Below are 27570 nucleotides of genomic sequence, written 5' to 3' on the forward strand. Positions count from 1 at the left end.
TGTAGATTCAACAAGTGAAGAGCGTGTTGGCAATTAGACATTTAAAGACATACTTTCCATTGCTTGTGGGGTGACTTCCTTTTGGAAGCTGAGCTTACCAATGAATTAAAGTTTGGCAATTCACTGTCTTTCTTTATGGACAAAACACCTGCTATCAGAGCTACTGTTGTTGGGTTGTACCCTACAGACTAAAGGCAACAGTGCCAATAGCACACAAAAAAACCCCCAAACAACTCAGAAAAGATCTTTGCAATAAAGGTAACATCAAAAAACCTGCACTAAGATTTTCTTTAGTTGGATCAAAGGGTGATGGTACCTTTCACACAGCATTCTGGCCAACAAATGAAAAAATACAACAGCTGCAGCAGTCAAAGAACTGTGTAATGCAAAAGCAGTTGTGGGAAGGCTGTCATTTATAAAACCAATCTCAAATTTCAGCAGCCTTGCAAGCCTTTGCCAAGAATTCTGGTCAGGATTCTGCTGGGTTGTAAGTGCATCATTATGTGGTTAAATTTTATATTTGAAAAAATGCAAGTCAATTGGGCTTCTGGGGAACTGGAACAATATGTAACAGTTTACACTGTGCAGGTGTCATATGGTGTCATTAATTTCCTTTCATTAATTCCTTTTAAAAGAAATTTAACTTTCTTTCCACTGAGAGGCTTGTGTGCATTTAGACAGTACCAGGAAACCATTAAAAGCTGGTGAAGAAAAATATAGTGTGATGTATACAGGGATGAAATATATGAAATCCCTATGATATATAGGGATGAAATCTGAAAGAGGTGAAAAAAAAAAGCCAAATGATACTGCATTCCAAGCCCCAGAAAGAAAATAATGTAAGAGATAACTAGTGACCATAGATGAAAGTTTAATTTTCCATCTTCAAAACAGATTTAGGATTGTGCCACCATCCTTGTCCCAAGTCTCTTTGAACTCTGAAGCAGTGTAATTCCATTTTAGAGCCATTGACAATACATAAATGTTATGACCAATAAAAGCAGAGAGGTACAGAGATAAGAAAAGGCTGTATAAGATATGTTTCTGAAGTGGATGCATACTGAAGACTGTCTACATGAAGTTAAAACGATCCTTGGGTTTCATGCATGTTTCTCAGTAAAATTTTGTGTCTTCATGGCTTTCAGGCTGTTACTGATGAAGATGGTTGTGAAGCAGAGCCTCTATTTCTAGGGAAGTAGTATCTAATAAAAGAAGTGTCAAGGAAATGCTTTGGAATGCTAGATCTTCTACCCAGAGATTTACAAAGCAAGGAGGCAGAATGCACCTAGAAGGCAGCATACTTTTGTCTCTCAGATTTTCAGTTTCACAGCATTGCTGTAGAAAAGCATGTTTTCGCAGAGAGTTGACAAAAAAGATAAATATGTTTCCTTACCTGTAAGGCAAAAGGAGCGAGCTGTTTGGTTATGAGAGTCTGTCCCAAGACACACCAACTCCACCAATTTCAGCCAAAGAATCAAGATGTAGCTTGCTTGGAACAATGTAATGTATTTTTTTCCAACCTCCTCAGTTTTGCTACTTTCTGAGTCACTTCCATTATTCTGAAATTTCAGTTATTTCCATCACAGATATGACATATGCAGCTCAAGCTGATGGCTGTCCATAAAAAATTAGCCTCTAGTTCCAAAAAAATTCTGAGAGACATACTGAATCACTTTAATCTATCTTTAGTACCTAAAGCAGTAACCATGTAACGAGCACCTGGATGATAGCGAAGTCAGATAAATAGAGTTTTGAGCTGGATCGTGGCATCTGTTTCTTGCCTCATTTCCTTGCTTTTTACCCACCAAGATATTTAGGGGATCACTCCACAATCAGATTATGAACCAAACAAAACTTATTATGAAAGGATACACGAGTGTGGGGATACCCCGTGCTGCCAAGTGCTTGTGGATGAGCCGTTCAGTACCATACCAGTTGAAATCTTTTGTTGCATACCCAATACGTGGAAAGTGCACTGTTGCTGAGAAGTGAAGAAAGACACTCTTTAGGACAAGATACTCTTACAGAAAGCAGTCTAAGGAGTTCAAGCTACCCAACAAGACCAGAAGGAATAATTTGAAACGCAACATATCCATGGAAATCTCAATCTTACTTCACTTCAGAAAAAAATAATAAAGGTGGAAATTGACCATCACACATGTATTTAATGGAGTCACTGTTCTGCCACACAACCACTTACCATTCCTTTTCTTAGCTGCTGAATAAATCTTCTTCAGGCCCTTTTCCAAAGCAGACAGCTTAATGCCAGACAAGTTGTTGGACCGATCCCGGTGCTGAGCTACAATCAAGGCCAACTAAGGAGAAAACACACAAAAAAATGAAATGCAGTCTAAATGCAGTGCTAAGAGACACAGCAATAGTGGCTGGAAAACTGCATTATTAACGATTAGCTTTAATAAACTCTAAATAAAACTCTCATTTTTCCTCTAATGGCAATTCAGCCTTTTTCAGTATTCAGGGCCATTATTATTGGGAAAAAGACATTAAGTTTGCTGAACACAGTTTCAAAATCATGTTAGGAGAGCAACTCAAAATGGATCTTCTTCTCACCAAATCTTGTCCTTTTCTCCTGGATTTTTTATCATCAATGGGAAATAACAGGGTCCCTCCTAACTGCAGGTCTGCCCAGAAAATAAGAACAGAAGAAAAATAAAAATAAATAAATCAGTCCTGAAGAGTCAGTAGTGAGTGAACACAGCAGAGATTTCACTGTCATATTCTGTGCTATTCTTCTTGTCTGTCTCTTCATAATGGATTCAGTCAGAGTGCAAGGAAACAAGACAGACATAAACCCACCCCAACACACAGAGACACACCACCCGGTTAAAAACCACAGACAGAAGGAAAGACACTGAAACAAGAATAAACCAGAAGGTTAAAAAAAAAAAAAACAAAACAAAACCAACAGGTCCTTCTACAGCAAGATGGGCATTCTTATCAGCTGCAGGTAGCTCAAAACTGCTAACACTTATTCAGGAGAAGATTAATGTTTGGAGAGAATAAAAATTACAACTGGACACTGTCCTTCATGTCCTTCATCCTTCTTAAAAGAACTCTGACAAAGATGATGGGCTCTACCTTCTATGAGGAAAAATAACATGTGAATGGTGATTTTTTTTTTCTATTTTTTGACAACTTGCAGAATTGATCAGATCAACCAACTCCCATGCAGAGTTCCCAGACTCCCAGCAAGTCAAGTCAAACTGCTTGAAGAGCTAAGGATACAAATATCTAGAGAAAGAGCTAAAAACCACAACTACCAGGGTATTCAGATTCCTCACTCCTGCAACATCATAGGGATTGAAACTCTTAAGCATCTTCGCCTAGGGTCATGTTTTAATCTCTTACTTACCTTTCATCTTCCCTGCCATCTCATATATTCTTCTTGGCTGATCAGAACGACTCACCAGAGCTGTAAACAAACCACCCCTTCCCCAGCGACCAGAGTCATCTAGAATGCAATGACAGATCAGTTTCTTAGAAATTGAAATTGAAGGCCATCCCAGAAAGAAAAGGGGCCTACTCTGGCCAAATGCAATGAATCACCATCAAAAACAGATGTGAGAACCACAGGTGAATTGAAGTGAACCAGCTTGCAAGGGACTATCCTAAAGGATCAACCTCAGCCACTGAGGAAAAACAAACTTCTCACAATTCCCTGAAAAGACTGCAATAAGAATTCCTTCCGCCTGCCCACTGTGGATATTCAATCAAGTATTTATCATAGTAATGAGCGCATAAAAATGTCAGTACTCTCATACCCAGGGAGAACATGCACATATTATGTCCCCAGATTGGTGTTTTGGGCTTCCCACAACTAGATGTTTGTTATTTGTGGGCTTTTCTTGTCACTTGGCATTTCCACTTTAACCACGAGTTTTTATGCTGAGTTTAACATAAGCCAAAGCAGCTTATAAGATTCTGCTAGGGCCTTGGTAAGAGCTTCAACACTGATTCTGAAAGAACTCTGCAACCTGAATTTCTCTCCCTCACCTTCAATGTCTTGACAGAGGTCCTAAAACTAGCAACAAGCTAAGAGTGCAGTTCTGACCTCAGCCTCTGAAATAGTCCATCTCTCTCTGCTGACTGCATAAGGGAGGCGATTTTCAATATCTCAGTTCAGTCCTTACAGCTTACATGGGATGAATATAAGGCCTTCACCTCCAGAGGCACTGTCCCTACTTGTTCACAGAAATACACTTTCTAGACATATCTTTCAAGAGGCTCACCCAGAAACACAGACCCATATATCTCTTCCTAACACTTGTGTGGGTTATACATTGTGAAGTAGAGTCTGTACTGCCACTACATCACTCAAGATCAAGTCAGACTCAAGATGTGTGGTATGGAGTTAAAAAGTACCAAGCTAGGATGTACAACTCAGCCCTTTGCCCACCCCACTTTGCAATAGTTCTGTTGTCATAAGTCCTACCTAAGCAGTGGACAATAATGGCATCCTCCTCTTCTGCTTTGGGGTGGGTGACATCTCCCATTACATACTTGATACAGTTTAGGTCCACATCTCTGTAATCCAAATCTACATTCAGCTCAGCCTCTCCCTCCTCAAACTCTTCCTCAGACTCACTTTCTTCTGAAGGGAGACACGTAGATGTGTAATGATTTGACTCCCACCAAGCCATCCTGAAACAAGAGAAGAAATTCAATGAAAATAAGCAAAGATGGGGGGAAGGGGTTCTACAACTTCTTTTAAATGACTACAGCAAAACACTGGAGATCCTGATCTGCATTCCCTCTGCTGCCCTCCTCTATTTTAGATAAGAACCAAGATTACCCCAGCTGGTATCTGTGATTTTAAGTGTCGTGTGCTGGTGTGATAGGCATAGAAAAAGTAAGCATACGACAAAGCGGAAGGAGTTATTCACAGTAGTGAAAAGGAAAAACCAGATAGAACAAGAAGTTAATATGCATGCCAAAGAGTTACTGATAGTAGAATGAGACACAGGAATCAAGTCTGACACTTCAGATGTAGGTAGGTTACCCCAAAAGCTCACTATACACTCAGATATGAGGTTCTCATTCAGGCCAGTCTTGATGAGTTAAATTAGATGTAAAGTATTCAGAAATATGCTGATGAATATGAAGCTAACTCTCTCAAGAGGTTGATCTGCAGCCATTTTGTCATCTTCTCCTCCCCTCACTCTCAGCCCTACCTTCCAGAGTGGATACAGAACGCATTTCTAGAGCGCCCTGTAACAGACACCAATTTAAAAGTAGTTGATGCACTATGAGCCATACTTTTTCATGTGCTCTGCTTCTGCTTTTGCCTTTCTCCTTTCCTCCATAAGCTTTGCTCTCTTTGCAGCTGCTTCTTGGCGCTTCTTCCTCCTAGTCTCCAGCTCCTCTGTGCTCAACAAGTGTTTCCTCCTTGTTGACTGGTCCCGAAGGCCTGTAAGAAGAGTCTAGAGAAAGAAAGCTGCAATTCAGAAACAAAATGCTCATCTCAAGCACACGTCTGGTGCCCACTTTATGCTGCACAGAATGGCCCGGGTTGGAAGGGACCTCAAGGATTGTGAATCTCCAATTGCCCTGCCACAGGCAAGGTCACCAATCTCCCCATTTAATACTAGACCAGGCTGCCCAGGGCCCCATCCAACCTGGCCTTGAACACCTCCAGGGATGGGGCATCCACAACCTCTTTGGGCAGCCTGTTCCAGCACCTCACCACTCTCTCTGTAAAGAACTTCCTCCTGCACTCCTTTCCCATTTGTCTACTTGCCCACAGGTCTTAACCATCAGATCCTAGATGTCAAACAAATGGGTGGTTTTGTGATCTAAGTTTATATTAGTGCCCAGCATTCCACCTATGATCTGTTGCCAGAATCTCTGAATTGTCCAACCCTCAGATTCAAGAGCCAACCTTACTACAATGGCATCTGAATCTTTGAACATTTTTTTTTTTTTTGTGAGCTGCAAGTAAAGAGAGGAAACTGTCAGCTTCATTTTCTAAAGCAGTTAAGAGCATCATATGCTTTGTCATGTCTTTTGCCTTACATTTGCTTTGTTTCGGAGAGCTCTCCCTTCTTTACTGGTCTCTTCGGTCAAGGCTTTCTGAAGATCCAAAAGCTGATCAAATGCTTTTTTATCTTCTCTGCTGGGTTCTTTTGAATAATCTTTGCCTTCATACACATACATGTGATCTTCAAAAAATAATTTACAAGCATAAAAAGGAATTGAAAGCCACTAACACTTGAAATATACAGCAAGACCAAAAACAATTAGGCTTCTCTGTTACACTGTTCTACCCTCAGCAGAAAAAGACATTTACTGTCTTATATATGACCGGAGTCAACATAATGTTAAAAGAACAGAATCAAGATTTGCTTCCTCAGACAAAAGCTTCAGTCACAGATCTGTATTTAAGTGCTATAGTGTACTCAAAGCAGAAAGTCAGTCTGTCTCATGGTACTACAAGAAAGTATCCTTAAAATTTATTCTCATATAATAGAGAATTAATCACAATTAAGGTACATTTTTAAGGGAAAGTAGAATAATAAAGACAAAATAGGTTTGTTCCAGCTGTTCAGATTCAATGGCTCTGCTTTTCTAATCTCATATTTTGAGTTTTAAGGTCATTTTACCTTGTGTTTTTCATGGCCAATAATCTTTTGTATGGAGACAGATACAAAAGAGTTATTATATACTTTTTCCTTAAGTTACTGTTATCTCTGTATGTCCATAATTCTATCTTAATGATTCTCCATGAGAATAATAGCAGCTGCCATTTGAGTATTTCTTCTTTTGTGAGCTCTCAAAATATGTGAAACACATTAAGGAATTCAGACCCACTGGCCAACAAGCCGGGCATGCGTTGTTATCAACATTTCAGGCAAATAAGGTTGCAAAAAGAAGAAAAAGACCAATTTAAGCTCAGAAATCGAGATCATGGACAGCCCAATTTTCTTGTTACCTGAAAAATACCACCCTTCCCTAGGAAGCCTCCTCTACTAGTTCCCAAGTGTCATGCACTCCATATGCATTTCAATTTGTAACTTACTTTCTGTGTCATCTTCCTTCTTCTCTTCTTCACATGGCAGGACAACATCCATTACCCACTTCCCTCCTTTTGTCTCTCCAAGGATGTTTTCCAGCTCCACATCCTGGACAGTACTTCCCTCAGAGGACAGCAATTTATCTAAGCCAAATTTCAGGATTTCACTCAGCTTTATCAATGAGAAGAGGAAGTTCAGTATGAGTATCTTCTATTTCCACACGCATCCCTATGACTCAAGCTTCTCAGACATAAATGGGAAGGTTGTAAAAGTGAAGAAATCTAATCCTTTGTACTATCTGTCAAAATACTTGCACTTTAACATGCTCATTTGTCTCAACACCTATTGAGACAGGCCCCTGTAATGTACCTCCCCCAAACATACTCACTCAGACTGGTAGGGTCATTTTTCTCTACAGGCCAAATAACAAAAATGGCATAATTCTGACTGCACTCAAGAAGCTTTCTTACAGCCAAAAAATCTGGGATTTTTGCCCCACCTCTTAATAAAATAAAATCTTATATCCCACAAAAATTTACAGGGAGCATAATGTCAGCAAGGAATTTCCTTTGGGCTCAGTTCCACTTCACCCTATAACTACTGAGGTACATGCTGATGAAGGGGCAGGGAGTGGGAAAAGATGCATTCATTCCAAGCCTCTCCCAGGTTTACCTCCATAGAGGAGTGTATGGGAGCTGCTGAGTCACGGCCTGAACCTCTGATTGATCACCTGAGGCGAGCAGTGAGGCAGCCAGAGGAGCACAGGTGAAGGCAATTCTCCTGTGCTGCCAGAAGGGATGGAGCCTGGCTTCACCCCTCCTAGACCTACTTAAGAGCTGGCTACCAGTGGGGAAGGATCTCTTCTGGAGATCACCTCTTCTGGTGTTTTGTAGGTGAGCCCAGCATAAGGGTAAGCTTTCCATTTATACTCTTTTGTTATCATTGTCCACTTTGCCTAACTCTCTTGATTATATTGTGATTGTAACATCTTGATATTTATTGATTATACAAGGAGATACATCCCTCCAAATTTCACTTTGCTTGATGTTTTCAACCAAAGCTCTTAGCCCAAAACTCAGCTTTTGGGTCAGAATCATAAATCATGACTCCTGAGACACTGTATCTGCCAAGAGGTTAACCTTTGGAACTAGCAGACTAGTAATCAAAAGTTGTTAAAGTAATTATCATTAGCTCTGTTTGAGAGAGAAGGGCAGGAGAGACAGATAAGCTCCTAGAAACAGTCAGCCTCCAATTTAGACCTGTTATGTAATTAAAAAAATATACAAGTAAAACATGGGACATTCTTGCCTTCTCCTCTTCTCCAAGAAAACACATTTTTTTTTTTTTTAAACAACAGATGCATCTCTAAACTCTAAAAACTGCCTTCAAATTTCAAATCTTGACTGGACCTGGAATGCAATGTTGATTCCTAGGACTCATGCAAAAGCTGTCACATCAATGCATATCCTCCCCAACTGAAGTGTCTTGACAGGTTCACATCAGACAGATGTGAAAAACAGAGAAACACTCTAGCACTTGTAAGAATGTTACTGAAGTCAACTCAAGGGTTTAGCTCTATTTTACCTGTAAATCTGATGCTTCCTGAGGTTTGTGTACTCCCAAGGCGAACTGACCTCCCTCTACAATAGCATTTGTCAGTCGAAGCTTGGAAGCAGCTCTTCGGTAGATTATTTCTTCAACTGTGTCTCGTCCAATCAAACGAATAATTTTTACAGGCCTTCAAAAAGCCAAAAAAAATTCTTATTATTTTCTTCATTTGAGGTGCACTAAAGTGGTTTTCTGGCACAGCACACGATCCCCTTACCCAATCTTTTGGTAGGGATAAAAAGGCAAGAGCAAAATCAACAGACAGCAGAGAGTGGTGACACACTGAACAGGTTGCCCAAGGAGGCTGTGGATGCCCCATCCCTGGAGGCATTCAAGGCCAGGCTGGATGTGGCTCTGGGCAGCCTGGTCTGCTGGTTGGCGACCCTGCACACAGCAGGGGGTTGAAACTAGATGACCACTGTGGTCCTTTTCAACTCAGGCCATTCTATGATTCTATAAGTATAATGCTGAAGCAATTGCTTCTTAACACAGGACGAATGCCTTCTGCAAGAGTGCAGGCAATCCTTCAGATTCCATCTCCTCCAAATTTACAAAGCCCCCATCCTAAACACATGACAAGGGTAGGACTGCATAAAGCTGCAGAAGAAAAGCAGAGACAAAATTATCTCTGCTCTCTTTCTTTGACCTGCAATCTAATTCCTATAGGGAAAGAGACACAGAGGGATCATAAATTAAGCAACCTAAGGAGAAGAAGCAACGTTTCTCACTTGTGCTGCCCAATCCGGTGAGCTCTTGCTATTGCTTGCAAGTCGTTCTGTGGGTTAAAATCACTGTCAGTAAAAATAACTGTATCTGCTGCCGTCAGGTTCATGCCAACTCCTCCTATGAACAGAGAAGAAGATCACAGAGTACATCAGCAGCAGAAAAGAAAGGCGCAGCTGGAGAATTTATGCTATGCAAGGTTCTGTCAGATCTGATCAACTATATTCAATTTATCTCTCAGCCCCAAGTCTGAGTCTCACAAAGATACAAACAGATGGATAAGCCCGGTATTTCTGTATTTCTCTGTGCTTTCTGCAACAGCTCAAAACAGAGCTGCACTGTGCATTGAAGGGGAACAAAAAAAAAAAAAAAGATGCAAGCAAATTAATAAAAAGGCAATAGGTTGTCAAGACTGATAACAGACATTCTTCAGCTGTCAGAAAGACTAATGCAGCAAGAACTGGCTTTATTGAAGGTACAAAGGTCTTCCCAAGACTTGGCTGAAGCCCAGTAACAACAGGTAAATACACTGCTGAAAGAGTGGGAAACACCACACCCAATCATACAACAGCCAGAGCATAGGTACATATGTGACTTCAAAAGGTTTTGAAATTAGAGTTCACTCTCATGGAATGAAAAGAAAAAAAAACAATAGAGGTTTTTTTTTTTTTTATAATATCTACTATAGGGACAACATACTACAGCTAAAGAGGGCGGAACCTGTTCAAGTACATTCTTTCCTGCTTGTGCTGAGTACTTCATAATAATCAGAATAATCTTGCAAGTAGAGACAGTCACACACTTGAAAAACCTCTGCCCATAACACAAGGATGCAAATACGGCTCACGCCACTGTTCCCAGGTGGATAGAATATGACAGACATAGCACTGAGCACTAGAAAGCAATTTGATTCTGGTGGACGTGGGCAGGAAGAGTTCAGGCATAGTGTTATGAGAAGCTTTTATTTCTTACACTAAGCATTAGGTGCTTCTCTGCAGTCTCAACATGTTCCTCTCCACGCCCTGCAACATTATCAAAGACAGTTTCATTCAGGAAAGTCTGACCAGAAGCCCAAAGGAAGAAGACATAATAAGAGCCTGATGCTTGAGATCAAGTAGTAGTGATCCTCTCTCTGAAGGTAAGCAGAAGCCTGCCCTTGTGCTGGTGTGAATAAAGAGACAGGCAGAAATGAAATCATTCAAGAGACACAGATATGCCTGGGGAGCTAAGAGGAGGCAGAGTACAGATGGTACTCCTGTGGTGTTCTTTGCAGCCTCTGGTAAGTAAAAAGCTCTCAGCTGAGTCTGTCTGCCAGCTAGAGTGCACGTCCATGTTCAGGAAGCCATTCAACCAGCTTACTTAGAGGAAGTCTATTTCTGCCTAAAGTCTGAAACTTTAGAAATAAAGTGCTTGCAGAAATAAAATGCTAGTGAGATTCCTTCAGTTTAACCTGGCACAGGGAAAGGCATTGCAGAGCTCAGAATAAAAAAGTTACTCAGCTGCGACCTGAAAAGTATCTTGGCATCAGCTGCTGAAAGGAAAGCACAGGAATTGAGTCTCCTAGCTAAGAAGCCCAAATTCAGGATGTGCCTTGTTTCTCTCAAAAATCCTCCATATTAGCAGAATATGGAGGATTCAGAACACCCTGAAATTTTGCAAGACAGCAAAAGAGTGCAGAAGCAAGACATGTGTTGTCTCTCCCTTACTTACCTGCTCTGGTGCTCAGCAGGAAGACAAAGATGGGCTGTTGACCAAAGTTCTTAATGGCAAGGTGTCTCTCTTCACCTCTTACAGAACCGTCCAGCCGCTCGTAGCTATAGCCTTTCCAAACAACAAAGTGTACGTTTCTGATTTGCATTTTATCACCTTCAACTCCTCTTTTTCTTTCCAGTGACCCTGACTCTCAGACTGTCAACAAAGGTTAATTTAGCTAGATCTGAAGCAGAAACTCTTCGCATTTAATTCACTGCATGGAAACAAGATGGGGAAATACAAAGCCAAAGCATAAGAACATTAACCCAGAGTCCCATTTCAGACTATACTGTGCTGGCTGTTGGCTCCACACTGCAAGCCAATAACCACCATATCTTTCTTATACAAGCTTCTACTGCTTTCAGTGTGTGCTTCCCTGTGAGCAAGCAGTATGGGAAATGGCCTTACATTTTGCTTTTTAGTGCAACATTAGTTGTCCAAATCCATAAACACCAAAGAAAAGCCTCTTTCATGGGAAGTCCTAAGTACGCATGGAGCTATGTGGGTTGAAACAGAAGAAAATGTCTCAAGATCCCTTTGGCAGCCTTGCCAAAACAGTCATATTGAGGCCTTACTGCCAACAACTATTTTAATCAAAAACTAATTTCCTGGCATAAATGTTGCACAATTTTGTGTTCTGCACTAGACAAACTGAATTGAATGCTAATGGCTTTACTACAGCTACTTTGGGACTCAGGTACATAACTGACCATGGGTATATAATGAAACTTTGCTACCCTGCCACCTGTTAGCTCGATCTTATCAAGGAACCAAAGCTCAAGCTACTTTGAAGAACTATGCTAAAGTGCAAGTTCCTTGTAGGCAGCTAGCACAAAGATTAATTCAAATCCCAAGTCACAGTCAACTGTAAGAGTATGGTTTCTGTCTACTAAGAAGAAACAAATGCCCATCGTATTCTCTATCCCAGACATATCAGCCAAAACCAGACTAACACTATATGGCATAGATCATTAAGATGAGCCTTTTGCTGCCAAACCATGCAGACCATACCTCTATAGTCCATGTAGTCTTGCAGAATGTCAAGCAGTTTAGTCATCTGAGAAAAGAGCAAGACACGATGGCCACTGGAAGAAGAATATGAGACGTCACCAGCAACATTATACTGTGACAGCATTTCACAAAGCAGTAGAGGGGTTACAGTAGCTCAACCAGCCACTGTTACTTAGCAAGAGCTCACCACAACAATGCACTAAGCCTCACACAGTGATTGCCAACTCCCTCACATTTTCAGCCCCACATCCAAATGTAGCCAGACAGCCCCACCTGATAGCATCAGCTGCCATGTGTAGAGTGTGGACTCACAGGTAACAAGGCTCTGGCACAACCCTGCTGCTGGCTAAATGCACCTTGGCAAGGACCCAGAGAATCCTGGCTAAAAGAATCCTCAGTTTGAATGTAGTGCCATGAGGGTGTTCACCACGTGACTTGCCACACTAGATTGCACTCTAACAATGTAACATAAAACATCTTACATATAGGGAAAAATGTACTATCAGCATCTCTGTGACAGAATATAACTTCCCATCCAGCAAATGACCCTCAGTGCCCATATACAATTGCAAACAGCATTTAAGTGAGAAATCAACTCTCCTTGCTCTGGGCCTCGGACAGTGTGAGAGTGCTTTGTTTAAATCAACAACATTTGCAAGTTCAGGAGTCACACAGGGCTGTCCTTGGGGCAAAGACATCAAAGGGGGAGAGGCATCTACTCACAATATGTTGTACAGAAGGAAGACATAGCCCTCCACTACTGCATCAGAACTTCCCTTCTAAAGCTCCGTACTTTGAAAGTACTCAGAGGGAAACTGCAGCCCAATTAAGAAAGCAGATAGAATTTATGAACTGTGCAGGAGGCATCAAACAAGAACATGTATGAGAACACAAACTGTGATTTGATTGGTCCACCTGAGGTCTGTAGGGAGATATTTAAGGTTGTTTTGTGTTACAGGTTCTGAAGTCACCAGAGGTCAAGATCAGGAGTTTTGGATATTGGTTCCAAACCTAAAATTTCAGCTTATTCTGGGGTTTTGGTCCTGTCAAATTTCTTTTTCAGGCTCATTGTGCATTCTGCCTCCTGGGCTAATAGAAGCACTGCAGTGCAAAATACCCAAACTGATGCGCTGGAAGCTATTCTCATGAAATTCAATAAAAACATATATGCTGAAAGCACTGTCAGATATATATTCTCCCAGGTTCCCAGCATAACTTTGGCAATATATGAGAGCACGTGAGAATTAGTGAAGTGTTTTGAGAAATGTTTAAAGGGAAGCTACAATTTTTTTATTTTTTTTTTTTTTTGAGAGTCCTCTATAGCCTGTAATGCAGTTGTTTGTACCGAGATGATCTCCTTGTGGTAGCTAGTAGCATCCTTTAAATAGGGCAGTGCTTGTGTTGTGGTATCTGCACAATCTATGGATAAATAAGGCAACTTTCCTTCTTAGTTTATCTTTTCTCCTATGTTAACTCCATCTTATCTTCCTCATCCCAACACAACATACCCATCATACAAGAATGAAAGGAGTTTATCCAACAAACACAGTTTGCCGCTGGCTTCAACAATATGATCTCCAATCTCAAAGGGCTCTGGCTCAACACCTGGAAAAGAAACGGGTTTCAGAACTTAATTATACAGATAGCAACTCAGTGATCAACCTTTAAATGACCACGTTGCCAAATACTGCCAAGCAGACTCCCATGATGCTTGCTTGTTTGAAAAAATGATCATCTTTGTCTAAAAAAGAAAACCACCCTCAGTACTCCAGGAAGTACCTCACAAAATGAAATGTTATTTCACTGTTTAGAGGAGAGAAGATGAACTTATGACAAATCAAGTGGTGAGCTGAAGTGGAAAATTTAAACTTCACAAGCCTCTATTTTCATCATCACTGATGAATTGTTCTGTGTAGGAACTGGTCAAATCCACAGCTGGTGCAATACTGTTTATTACTTGCCCCTTCTAAGCAAATATTTAAATTAAAAAAAAAACCATACAGAAAAAAAAAAATCTATTTCAAAAGAGAGAAGAATGTTTTCTTACCATTGAAAAGGTACGGGTGGGCAACACACTTCCGAAGCTGTATTAAGACATTCTGAAGTGTAACCTTCCTTCCTGTTCCACCTTCAAATGCATCTGGAACAAAGTGCACAGAAAAAAGAACTGAGCAGGGAAGCCCACGCTTCACCAGTGGTGTGACTGAGAACACCTAAGCACTGCTTTGCACTGCTGCAGCATTGAAGTAACTCTTCGCACATCATTTTTGTATTTGACTTTCCATCCCAAGACTGATACATGAGTGAAATAAAAATTCCCTCACTTTTCTTTTTTCTTTTTTTGAGAGAGAGAGAGAGCCTTTACTACTTTGCCTTGTCAAAACCTCCAGAATTTTCTCAACTCCTTGGAAAGAGCCGATGACATTTTCTTAAGAGTGCATTATAGATCTAGTAATCGTCAAAACTAATTTGTTACAGTTCATTTGAACTTTCCAAGAACAAAACCAAAAAAGTAATACAACACAGTAAAGATCTCCCTGAGTAACCAGGAAGTTAAGAAGAGATGCATATTTCTGGGGGGAAAACATAGAGACGTGGACATTGCAAACTCTAGAAGAAGATTCAGCTTTGATGGTGATGATGCAAAGCATGGTGGCTCCTCCATGCAGCAGGCATTAGCTCTGGAACAGAGTCATTGACCCCCCAGTTACAGTTTCCCTACAACAAAAAACCACTGACAAACCACATCTGGTATATAGAAATGAAAAAGGAGGATTTCAGAGAACAAAATATGTTCTCTTTCATCTCTCTCTGGATGCTCTGTTACAGTTAATTCATACATGAAGTTCCAAGGAGTGAGCTGTTAGGACAAGGATCTGTGGCTCCATTGTCCGTATGGTCCTGTGGTTTGCTAAGGCACTCCAATCTACATCCAGCAGGTTTCAATTTGCTATGTGAGATTTCTACTACTGCTGGAAAATTTGTAGAGACATAGAATTTCCTGTATAACCTTTTTTGTTTGAACACAAAAAGAAAGGACAGGAGCAGGCTTACTTGTTCATGAGATTTTTAATTACTAGCTGATCCAAAGCAGATTCTCGCAGCTGTCCCTCCTCAGCTCTGAGAGAGACCAGTTCTAGATTCATACATCTCTTCCTCTATCACAGGGTAAAATCATAAATCAAGTAGCCCAAAAAAATCAACCAATAGAATTTAAATGCCTCAGTTACCTAGATCTTTTGTCAAAATAGCTTTGTAGTACTTCCTCTGCAGAGCTGACATTCCATGGTACAAAACCACTTCCACCTTCTTCGGAAGGTCTGCAGTCACCTCGGACTTGACTCTCCGAAGCAAAAATGGTTGCAGAAGATTGTGCAATTCTTTGGCTATTCAGAAGCAAGGTATAACAGATTACCAATGAAGCATAAGGGATTTATACAGTATCTTCACAACTACACTTTCAAAAATAAATGTATAAAGGAATCTTAATGAAATTATCCTAGCCCAGTTTTACAGAGTAAGCATAAGAGTTGCACACCTAAAGTACTTAGCAGCCACACTAAGATCAGTAACTGTTCCTTTTACAATGTGCCTGCCACCCAGTCAAGATAACAGCTGGTCATGATTCAAGTATAGCATCAGTTGTTACTTACCTGGCTCACTCTCCTTTTCAACTGCTTGGTAATACTCAACAAACTCTTTCACTTGTCTTCTAGGAAAAATATCAGGTTCAATAAAGCTGAGTAAGGAGTACAGTTCTTGGAGGCTGTTCTGGATTGGAGTGCCTGTGAGTAGCAGGCTGAAACCTACTGGGAGCTGAAAGAATCAACATCAAAACAAAATGACAAGGAGAGAGCATTTGGAATGAAAAGTTAATGTACAGCTCCACCCATTTCCCTCTTATGCTTAGGTAAAGGCAGGTGGCATAGAAATGCCTGCAGAATACTGCAAATGCCAGCCAAAACCATATTAAATATGGTATGGTGTGATTGTCAAACAGCCCTATCAAACTTAGGCTGGCACCAGTGCAAAGAAGACAGCATAAGCAAAATAAGAACAAAATGCAAAAAACAAAATTAGAATTCCCAGATCCAATACTGCATACTCACTGTTATGACAGACAACTAGAAAATGCTGCTGAAATAAGACAGCAAAATGAAATTACTAGTGAGCACACTCCATTTCTACTTTCTGATCTACTCTGACAATCAGTGACATTATCTGCTCCATGCTGCATAGAGCAATCCCTGCAAAGGGAGTTGGGAATACTGTTGAAAAAACAAACAAACAAACAAAAAAAAAAAAAACAATAAAAACAAGTCTTTTCTCAAGAAAATACATCAGGAGAGCTAAGGTGAATCACTGCTATTTCTTTTCAACTTCAACTGAATCTTCTAAATGATTCAGGAGCTGAGCTTTTCAGGAATTTTTTTTTTTTTTTTTTTAAATGTACATTTAGAGGCATTGCAGCTCATCATTGCTGATGCCAGTCCTGATGTAATGTCCATGTTTCACTGCCGTGAGAAGAAGTGCATTCATTTCATTCACAAGAAAGTAAGGACACTTTCTTATCCAGGACAGCCCAAGGGAAGCTGGAGCAATTCTAATAATTTCAATAAACAAGGGTGGCTTTATTAGTGAGACAATGGAAATCAACAGTTCATGACCCAGGGTCCCATAAACGAGGCAAGGGTTCCTTCACCCTCCCAAATCTGGAGATACCCTCTTTGTCACTTTAAGCAGTCTTACATTGGTCAGATTCCTAACACTTCAGTAGTACAGCTGTGCTTCAGTGCTATGTTCAGTTTCTTTACATTTTTCAGTCTCTCGAATTGCTCCAGTGACTCAAGTACAAACAAGAGCCAAAAATGAGAGACAAGTTCCAAATACTGCCCAGCTCCAAGGCCAGAACCATAGGCCCTTATCACTCTGCCACTATGTGGATCTGTTCAACAATTCTGATGGAAATGATGGACCTGGTTGTGGCTCAGGGTTAATTAGAATACAATACAGAGAAATAAACAGAACATCTGTCTCCTATAGTGAAAAGTCCTCATACAGAGAAAGATAGCTGGTATATTTTACCTCAGTAAGTGTTTCGTAAAGCAGAGAGTTCTGATTTTTCAGTCTGTGAGCTTCATCTACAACCAAGGCAGCCCAGTCAAAACTGTGAACAAACAACACAGCATCTCCAATTACTTGCAGAGAAATCACTACTGCCAATGCAAAAAGACTGAAATAAGTGATGGATTTGTTTGGCTGAACTCAAGAGGCTCCCACTCCATGAACCACAGGCAAGCATCACAAATGTGGTGGAACAGTGGGAGGAATTCACAAGTACAGGTTTTCAAGAGCCAATACAGCTTCTTAAGTACAGCCTGAAATCAAAACTAAGTTCATTTGAATTTGCTGTTTCTCTCTCCACCTCCACTTCTGTGGGAAAAATTTTGCAAGTAAAAGTTAGTCAAACATTCAAGGAGATCTGTTATGTGGAAAAAAACATGAAATTAGGCCCTTACACCCAAGCAAAAACCCAGCAACGATGACAAGCTAGTGATTACATAGGTGACCTTTTGCAAATCATCCAAGAACGGAATTTCAGCTCAGTCCACGCACCACCACATTGTATAGGCTGCAGAATCACTTGCTCCCTACTAGATCCACCAGATTTAATACAAACTCTTTTCAGCACTCAATACTCATTTCTGCTAACTGTGAGGATTTCAACTCCCACATTACAGAGTGACTTCCACACAGTTCTGGCTGATGAATAGGCAGGGAGGAGAGAGCATGACCCTCCAGCTTTTCTTACCCACACACCTTTCTTCTCAGTAGAATACAAGGGCTGGAATCACATGTATCTATGTTTTCCCCACTGCTCTGTTCACATATATCTTAAGTGACATTAAGGACTCTACACTGCAAGTTGGTAAAGGAGTCCAATCAAAAAATGCCTTTGGCTCTTGTAAAAAAGTGGAGAATCTTGCACACAGATAAACATACATTTCAGAAATTTCTGACAGACTTGCAGAATTAAATTAATAATAGTAATAACAACCTGTACTCACAATTTGAGAAACGCTGCATCTTTCAGACAAATCTGCAACCAAAGAAAATCGTTACTTACAACTCAACACATAGTTCAAAAGAGAGCATCTTTCCATCTAATTGCAAACTGTGGTGAAATAGTGCAGGACTGGAGTGAAGTCAGTTACCAAGGAAAGTAACATAACAGATAATGTAACCACAAGCTTTAGCAACTCTTCATTTTAATGCTCCTCTGGCAAAGCATCAGTAATAAAACCTCAGAGAATTTGTGGAAATTTTCAGACAAGCCTGTAACATTTGTTCATATCATTCACACTCTCTAAGAAACACCATTCACCTCCAGCACTACAGTCTTTCTGACTCTAAGCAAACACACACTTCAGTGGATTAATCTGACCTGCTAATATCCTAAAGCGCTCACATTACTTGTCCAACCTCAGATTTGAGGAGGAAGAGAAACTGGATCAATTGATAAGCCTTAAGAAGCACAGAATTTTATCATCTGAACAACAGAGATGGAAAAAATACTAGCTAAGTCAGTATCTCCACGTGCCTGATTGTTTTGTCAGCATTGCTTTAGCATGAGCACCTCCACTTATCACATTCAGGACAAGGCTTATCACTGCACTCCTGCTTGTGCATTGTAGAAAAATATGCAGGTTCACAGTGATCAGCACAGGTCATGGCTCCTAGAGGAAGGAAATGGTAAAATACTTGAGAGGGAAAGCAAAGGGGCAAAAGGAAGAGGAGATCAAGCAGAGGAAACAAAAGAAGCTGCAAGAAGCTTTCTCATTTAATTTCAAATCGGTTTGTTTGTTAAGAGGCTGTTAAAATAAAAATCAAAGCACTGATACAAAGTAACACCTAAGTGGAAATGAGTCATAAGAGAAGGATGAAAGCTTTTTTTCCACTGGACATAACTAAGCAACTGGCCTTCAGAACCCAAAGCAGTGATCAAGGAAGCAATCCTACTGGTTCTCTGTAAAGCACTGATTGGATTCAGCCACAAATTCCATCAGTTTTAATATAAACCTTTTACAGTCCATTTTTGGCAGAGGAGGACATGCAAAAGAGGTACAGACATAAACAAGCTTTTCCAAAGCGTTCCTGCAGTGACCAATTAATAGAATCTTAATAAACATCACACATGTACATTTTCCATTAAATACAGAAGATTCGTAAGGCAACATAGAAGGGCAAATGAAAATGCCATGTAGTGTCAGTTAAAGATGCTTCTGGTTTTGATTTGTTTATTCAAGGTGTGATACAGCATGTGGTAAAGCTAGGGTTATATCAGATTATCTTCAGAGCACAGAAACTGCAGCAACTTAGATGAGCAGGTGATGTGGGCTGCAGAGTAGGAAATCACTGAGGAAAATCAGAGTACAGCAGGCAGAAGCTGAAGCATAGTGTACAAAGGTATGGAAAAGGCAAGGAAAAAACCTGAGACTTCTTTTCAAGTGACAAAGACAACATGTACCTCATATGTTGTTAAGAGCACGTGGAAGTGAGATTGCTCTTTCAGGTTCTGCTGCAGTTCGGATCGCTCCTCCTTGTTGCCAATGTATGTCACAAAGGAGAGACCTGGGGCAAACCTGTCATCAAGAGAAAGACAGCAAAAGAAAGATAGCACCTTGTTCTCCTGGGAGCTGGATCTCAGCTCTTGAATCTATCTCCTTCCTGGTTAACTTGCAATCCAGCCTGGCACCTGGGCTGCTGGTTCTGGTTTGGACAAACGCACATAAATTGGCTTCTCCTAGATTTCCAAGTTCAACACAGATGATGGAAAACCAATCAAACAGTCCATCTGCTACTCAAAACTGAAAAAGCTCATGAAAAGCAAATGATTCTCTAGCTGGGAGCAAAAAATTGGTCCAGAGATAGCTACAGTATAGATGAACAATGTCTGCAGCAAGTAGTTCCAAGACAGGGCTCCAAAAATCTAGCTCTCATAGTGAAAGCAGATAAAAACCAGTTCCATGGAAGAAGAGTTGGAACCATAAAGTTCTTCCTTACTTAATCCCACTACCAATGCCTGCCTATTGTTCCAACATAGCTGTTCACTACTGAAGCTTACCATATTAAGTCATACAAAGATGCATTTTTTCCCAGCTATTCCAGCTGCTTGTTTATCCAAATCAGGCCAGATCACTTCAAAATCTAACCTCAGTAATTTTTGTTTCTGACACAGCACTGCTTAACCACACAGAAATACAGCTGTTCTAATCTACAACTTTCAGGCACTCCTCTTAAAAGCAGTGTTTGGGCTCAAGCCTAAAAACATACAGATTCTGGGCATAGCAAACATGCCATCAGCCCAGATGCTGTACGCCACTGAATATAGGTTGCATGCATGGATATAAGGTATTTCAGATGCATATGTGAGCATGCCAAGAAACACACTATTCAGCTTCAGTCTTACCTTTCATCATACAGAATCCTGGCTGTCTTCAGCAGAATTTGCCTAACAAAGGCTGAGCATGGGGGTTAGAAAAAAACAAGCACAAAGCTAGTGCAGGTATATCTACTGACAGTCATACAACGCTGTAAGTTGGATGAACACGTGGATATGACAGCACTGCACAGGCTGTGCATTAACTGCAAGCAGCACATACATCAATTTGTTGCTTGGTACTGTACGATCAATGGATATTAAGATGTTATAATCGCAAAAAGAACAAGAGAGTTAGGCAAAGTAGACTAAGATAACAGGAGAGAATAAATGGAAGGCTTACCCATATGCTAGGCTTACCTACAAAAAAAACCCACCAGAACAGAGGATCTCCAGATGAGATCCTTCCCCACTGGTAGCCAGCTCTTAAATAGGTCTAGGAGGGGTGAAGCCAGGCTCCACCCCTTCCAGCAGCACAGGAGAATTGCCTTCACCTGTGCTCCTGTGGCTGCCTCATGGCTCGCCTCAGGTGATCAATCAGAGCTTCAGGTCATGGCTCAGCAGCTCCCATACAGGTAGCTTCCCTCTTTTGTTTTCTTCCTTTTGAAAGGAAGAAAATTGCTAGACTGAGCATATTTGAAGAGGGTCTTCGTAACTCATCATTCAAGACTATAACGAGTCGGACAGTTGTTTAAACTTACCTCTCCAGTTCCTCCTTCCAGTTAGTCAGAACAGACAGAGGACAAAGTATCAGGAATCTCTCTTTGTTTGTTAATTTTTTTGTCAAGTAAAGAAGAAGAGAAATAGTCTAGAAGGCAATGAAAAAAAGTATTTTTTTTTAATAACAAGGAAATTCCTGAACTTGCATAAACTGAGCATGGGGGAGGTCCCCTTGAGGTTTGGAGCTGATTTCCCACAAGTTCTCCAACACAAATCAGAGCTAAGAGAATACCAAAGGAGATCCATCATCAGTGAAATAAAAGCTTACATCCTAAAACATTACCTCACCATCTATAGCCATTTTCCAAAGACGTTTTCCCAACAGTCACAAAGATCTACCATACATCACTTTCTAAAGGTGCCAGTTTGTTATTTAAGACTCGACTGAAACCAAACCACAGTCATCATTTACTCCAACAAAACTGAATCCCATTTAAAAAATAAAATTTAAAAAAACCCTGAAAAATATCTATGTGTACTCAACTTTAATCCACATGTTGACAGACTCAAAAATCATCCTACTGTAGGTGCATTGAAATGATATCACTGGCTCCATACTCACTGTGTTAACTAGTTAACATTATTTGTAAACTACTATGAATTATGCATTCATATGTCTCTGTAAAATGGGTTTTACAACCCTCCTCAAACTTTTTTGGAGCATTGCTCAGGACCTAGCAGGAGTATTACATGATTAAGGAACAAAAAAAAGAGCTCTCTCTTATGAGTAAGGACTTCAGCATGTGGCTGCTTATATGCTTAGGGTGCTTTTTTCATTCTGCAGGAAGCCTGAGCTAAAAAAGTTAGGCAAAAGTCATTTTTCAGAAGATGACACACCTGACAAGTCTTCCCAAGACCCATCTCGTCACCCAGGATACAGCCATGCTGGACTTGGTAGCATTGCACCAGCCAGTTTACACCATCTAATTGATATGGACGAAGCTTAATGCCTGTGAATAAAAGCACTCTGTTAATGTCACATAGCCATCCAACACACTGTATGCACTGTTACAGCTGGAAGCCACCAAAAACAAGTCTTGCACAGGTCTGACCTTCCAACCAGCTGCATTACAGCAAAAGCAGCCAGGCTTTGAGCAGGAGCTGCATTACCCTGCTAGAGAGCAGAAACACTGCTGTTACAGCAAACAGATTACATCAAACCATATTCAGGAACTTGGATGCATGAAAATGTCCCCAAGTCATTACAAAAGCCTGTATATAGAATCCAGTGCAATAATCAGGCTGCCATTCTGTGCTCCTGACAGACAGCCTGAATTCAGAGGAGATTCAGGTTAGATATTAGGAGGAAGTTTTTCACACAGGGTGGTGTCACACTGGAACAGGTTGCCCAAGGAGGCTGTGGATGCCCCATCCCTGGAGGCATTCAAGGCCAGGCTGGATGTGGCTCTGGGCAGCCTGGTCTGCTGGTTGGCAACCCTGCACATAGCAGGGGGGGTTGAAACTAGATGAGCATTGTAGTCCTTTTCAACCCAGGCCATTCTATGATTCTATGATTCCAGCTTCAGACACATTTTAAACACATAAGCATGACTTCCAGGGACACTCTTTAGGCTATTATTTTAGAAATCTTCTTCTATAGCAGTCCACAGGAACATAATGACCACTTTCCAATAAGGTGCTTTCCAGCCTAAGGTAGAACAGATCTCAATTGCAGATCCATGTCACCAAGACAGAGCAACCCTTATTAATGGATATGATGTACCAAAGCAAACATAAGTCAGTTTTCAAGATCTTTTCTTGCATCTGAACTTAAGTAGTGGAAGAGACCTTTAAAAGTCGTTTAGTCCACCAGGCTGCACAGAAACATTTTAGCTTTAACAGAATCATAGCATCATAGAATGGCCTGGATTTAAAAGGTCCACAAAGATTATTTAGTTTTAACCCCCTGCTGTGTGCAGGGTCACCAACCACCAGACCAGGCTGCCCAGAGCCACATCCAGCCTGGCCTTGAATGCCTCCAGGGATGGGGCATCCACAACAGCTCAGTAAACCAAGATACTGCTCTGAAGATCTAACGGAAAAGGTAAAGTGACTGAAAGAGGTAGGAAGGATTGTAAGAAGCAACGAGCCTAGGACGTAACATTAGGTGTGGCAGCGATAGCCGTGGTTGAACAGGCCCGGGGCCACTCGTACCGGCTGCAGGGTATCACGCGGGATCGGTGCGTATCCCCAGCGCCGGGCGCACTGACCTGTCAGCCCCCAGCGGGACACGTCCTCCTCCTGCACGCCCAGCCCTCCCGCCCGAGCCCTGCCGGCGCGGCGCAGCGCCTGCAAGAAGCGGGACATGGCGGGCAGCGCTCGCCGCGCGGGAAACCCTGCGATCCCGCCCCGCGGGGGGCCGGCAGCGGGCGGGCAGAAGCCGAGCACCGCCCCGCCGCCATAGCGGATTGCCGGCTCCGGCTTCGGCTGGAAACGACGCGATGGAGCTGGCGTTGCTGTTGCTGCTCGGCGCGCTGCTGCCCGCCGCCGCCCTGTACCTGTGCTGCGTGCGGCGGCACACGGGCAGCGCGGCCGCAACGCTGCACCGTCGGGAGCCGGGCCGAGCCGCAGCCTCTCGCCCGCTGCGGGACCCCGTGAGCGCGGGGTGGGGTGGACGGGGCGGTGGGCTGCGGGGAGCGGGCCCGGCGCTCACCTCTCGCCTCCTCTCCGCAGTGGGCCCCGAGGCTGTGCGGCTTCTGGCTGCGCCTCTTCGTACACACGGCGAACACGGTGAGCGGGCGCGGGCACGGGCACAAGATGTCCGCCGCGGGGACGGGACGGGACGGGTGCGGAACCCCGCGGGCACGGGGGAATTGGGATCGCTCAGCCCCTCTGATTGGGGATCTCACAGAGAGGCTGCGGACAGCTGTCCTCAGCGGGGCTCGGACTGCGCTGGGGTTTGTCTGTGCTCGGAGGGTTGCTGGCGAGGAGGGCCGTGGAGCAGGTGCAGCTGCAGGCGCGCGTGTGGGAGTGTCTCCTTCCCTTTGTGGGGGCTGCTGGTGTCGGTCTCTGTAGTGGCTGGCTTTGGGTCTGCTCTGCTCTGCCTCTCGTTTCGGGGTTGTACACGCTCTTATCTTATTGTGCAACCTGCCCTGGATCTGGGAGCCATGCGAGCTTACCTCGTAAGGGGTTTTGTGCCTGGGTGTAATGACCGGAACGGCTTTTAGTTTTTTGCTTTGGATGTGTCTGGTGTGTGTGACCCTGGGCTTATTTCCTTTCCTGTCATTCCCCCTGCATGGAGACATAACTAAATGATCTTTAAGGTCCCCTCCAACCTATGCCATTCTGTGGTGGCCTGGGCTCCTGCGCTTCACAACCCCAAGGCTTGGGAGAGAGTGGCTGGAAAGCTACTTAGAGGTAAAGGACCTGGGGGTGTCGGTTGATGCTTGGCAGAATGTGAGCCAGCAGTATGCCTAGGTGGTCAAGAAGGCCCATGGCATCCTGGCTGGTATCAGAAACTGTGCATCCAGCAGGAGCAGAGAGGTGATTGTCCCCCCCAGGTTCAACCCTGGTGAGGCAGCATTTCAAGTACTGCGATCAGTTTTGGGACCCTTGCTACAAGAAAGCCATCAGGGCCTCAGAGTGTGTTTGGAGAAAGGCAACAGAGCTGGTGAAGGGCCTGGAGTGCAAATCTTTTGGGGAGTGGTTAAAGGAGATGGGATTGTTCAGACTGGAGAAGAGGATGCTCAGGGGAGACCTTATCGCTCAGTACAACTACCTGAAGGGAGATTGCAGTGAAGGGACTCTTCTCCCAGGTAACAGCAATAGGACGAGAGAGAGTGGCCTCAGGTTCCACTAGGGAAGGTTCAGGTTGGATATTGGGAAATGTCTTATCAGCAAGAGTGGTGAGGCGTTGGCACGGGCTGCCCAGGGAGGTGGTCTCACTGTCCTTGGAGATAAGGGTAGATGTGACACTGAGGAACATGTTCTAGAGCAGTCACAGGCATGAACTGATGATTGTACTCGATAATCTAATTGGTCTTTCCAGCTTTATGATTCTATGATTCTCAATCTCACTCTGGATTTTATTGTTGCACTGTACATAGGTTAGGAGCAATGCCTTTTCAAATAGAAACCAATTCTTACACAATGTGTGAAGCAACATATCACTTCATGTATTGGAGGAGTGGGAGCCTTGCTTCAGAGTTGTGCTGGGAGCTGGGGCTGCACTCCTTTCACGTGTTTTGGAAGCTGATTCTTGGGCTATTATAGCAAGCTAGAACAAGACTAATCTCCCTGAGACTGCTGATATTGCTACACTGGGAACCGTGGTGTACAGAGACTGCTTTCAGCTGCCTGCTACCTACATGTCTCATGCTTTTCCAAGTTGACTCAGTTTACTTTAGGAAAGATGTTAACAGAGAGATAAATGAAATTATAATAAGCTTCTATCTTATCCAATGTTTGCATGATGCTCTGAGCACTGGTAGGAGCTATGTATGCCTCTTAACAGTGCTGCAGCCTGCAAGTGCAGGCTTTCTGGAGCTGTCAGGGAAGAAAAAATGAATGTTCCTGTCGGATAGCCAGGAGAATACAGTCTTTATGATTCTATAAATGTGCATGAGGTGGGAAAAGCATTTCAGATCAATTTTGTGGCCTGAAATACAAGTGCATGCTCCGCAGGGTGCTTGGAGACTGCAGCAATTGTGAATGTATTTAGCATTCCTTGTCTCATGAGAAAGATGCCCTGGTCAAAGCTATTGCGAATCAATGTTTCTGCTTACCTTCTTCTAGGCTTTTGGACAGATCTTGTTACTGCCACTTTTACTAAGGTAAGAGGGGAGTGTTATCTCCTCCAAGGTTGTTCCCTCTTTAAAAAGGTCATTTCAGGTAACTTTTAATAGGGAAGTCTCATAATGAGTGAAAAGTAAGATTAATTCACAGTTTGCTTACTAGATTTTTTAACTGCTCTGGTTTTCTTGACCCTTTACCAGAGGAAATTAAGCATTTTCCACACTCAAGCAGGCTCATAGAAGCTAAATTCACCAGGTTGTCTCTTCGCTCTTCGATGCTCTTGCTAAAGAGCAGTCTTTCAAAGCTTGTGGATGTGAAAATCTGCAGTGTTCACCACCAGCAGTGGTGAAATTGTAGTATTGGGAAAATGAGACCAGGCATGAAGCTCAGAGGTTTTAATGTGCTCTTTTAAAAGAGATTCATCATTATCATTATCATTATGAATAACCCTCTGTCACACTTGTGTTTTTCTTTAGAAACTGAACTTTCAAGTGTGTATTGTGCTACAAGCTGCTGAGGTGCCAGGAACTTCAGGGTCACTCTTGACATGCATACATTGCCTGCAGTTGGGTGATCACCTGTGCAGATTCCAGGATAGTAAACGTGCTTGGTTCCCCAGAGTTTTTGCTTTGGGTATGGGCTTTTTAAGTAAAGGAAACCCAGACAGTTGTCACAGCTGTTATGCAGAAGGTCATTTCTTAACATCTATGATAGGAGCTGGATTTCCTTACTTCATTGTGTTACTCCAAGCCCTGAACCTGTGCTGATCCAATTCCCATTACATTTGGTTGCAAATAAACTGTGTTGAGGCAGGTCATGGATTAAGTCTGAAGAGTTGCCTGCTTTAGCAGGCTTAGTGCTTGAATGTATGGCTCATGCTACTTTCTTCTCTTCTCCTCTCCTTTCCTGTCTTTTTTGGTCTGTGGGTGATATATCTGATTAGAGTGAATGGGAAAACTTTCAGCAGTTCTTTCCCAGCTTGGATGTATGGAGGCTGGCTGGCTTTATGTCGAAAGGTGGGAGGCTCTGTTAAGCAAGCAGGATAGATTTGGTGCTGCCTTCGGCAAGGCTTTAGAAAGGTGTGAAAGATTATTTTGTAACTGTTGCAACTCCCTGCTGTGGGAGCAGACTGCTGCAACAAAATGTTCTTGGGTAAAATTCATTTGGAACAGTATGGAAAAATTAGTCATGAAGGAGCTTGCATCTTCCAGCATTCTCTCTCTCTCTCTTGCAGGCTGAACAACTTCACCCTCATGCGTTCTCTTGACATTCATGAAGATCCCACGTTTATCCCAGAAGTCGCTGCAGAGGTTACAGAAGACAAGTCTGAGACTAAAAGCACTTTGGATATCATCAAGCAGCTGATAGATACAAGGTAAGTGTGGGTTGGTTAAGAGTGGAGTGAAAGAACACACACACACGCACTCCGTGGTATTAGGAGGAAACAGTCATTCTGAGTCATCTGGATTAAAATCTCTTTCCATGACCACAGAATTTGACAAAACAAGCAGTGCTGTCAGATCTCTCCTTTCATAATTTATAAATTACTAG

At 42.3% G+C, this 27570-nt stretch overlaps 2 protein-coding genes across 2 annotated transcripts in view; one reads left to right on the forward strand and one right to left on the reverse strand.

Moving 5' to 3' along the window:
* CHD1L (chromodomain helicase DNA binding protein 1 like) lies at positions 1 to 23608 on the reverse strand. Its single transcript, XM_052704816.1, has 23 exons — positions 23496 to 23608; positions 22123 to 22235; positions 21267 to 21373; positions 19654 to 19768; positions 18194 to 18225; positions 17211 to 17292; positions 15779 to 15941; positions 15356 to 15511; positions 14173 to 14265; positions 13634 to 13730; positions 12126 to 12199; positions 11073 to 11183; positions 9368 to 9482; positions 8616 to 8769; positions 7037 to 7202; positions 6034 to 6179; positions 5278 to 5441; positions 4454 to 4662; positions 3374 to 3472; positions 2572 to 2642; positions 2201 to 2315; positions 1873 to 1981; positions 1 to 1202 (listed from the first exon to the last, which is right to left on the reverse strand). Exons 1-23 carry the CDS (start codon positions 23590 to 23592, stop codon positions 1142 to 1144), a joined length of 2649 nt encoding a protein of 882 aa, XP_052560776.1. The 5' UTR covers positions 23593 to 23608; the 3' UTR covers positions 1 to 1141.
* The window catches only part of LOC128091555 (uncharacterized), an 18235-nt gene continuing 14240 nt past the window's right edge, over positions 23576 to 27570 (forward strand). Inside the window, 5 exon segments of the mRNA XM_052704832.1 lie at positions 23576 to 23638; positions 23640 to 23879; positions 23959 to 24015; positions 26020 to 26057; positions 27254 to 27394. Coding sequence (XP_052560792.1) covers positions 23591 to 23638; positions 23640 to 23879; positions 23959 to 24015; positions 26020 to 26057; positions 27254 to 27394 — 524 coding nt within the window. The 5' untranslated portion in view covers positions 23576 to 23590.

This window comes from Tympanuchus pallidicinctus, unplaced genomic scaffold (assembly GCF_026119805.1).
Source record: "Tympanuchus pallidicinctus isolate F22 unplaced genomic scaffold, pur_lepc_1.0 scaffold10, whole genome shotgun sequence".
NCBI classification, from domain to species: Eukaryota; Metazoa; Chordata; class Aves; order Galliformes; family Phasianidae; genus Tympanuchus; species Tympanuchus pallidicinctus.

Excerpts from the sequence above, each read along its gene's own strand:
- CHD1L (XM_052704816.1), bottom strand. The coding sequence starts at position 23,592 with ATGTCCCGCTTCTTGCAGGCGCTGCGCCGCGCCGGCAGGGCTCGGGCG. Across the intron at positions 13,731-14,172 it reads CCACCCGTACCTTTTCAATG|GTGTTGAGCCAGAGCCCTTT; the intron begins GTAAGAAAACAT and ends TTTCTTTTCCAG. Across the intron at positions 8,770-9,367 it reads CACCGGATTGGGCAGCACAA|GCCTGTAAAAATTATTCGTT; the intron begins GTGAGAAACGTT and ends GGCTTTTTGAAG.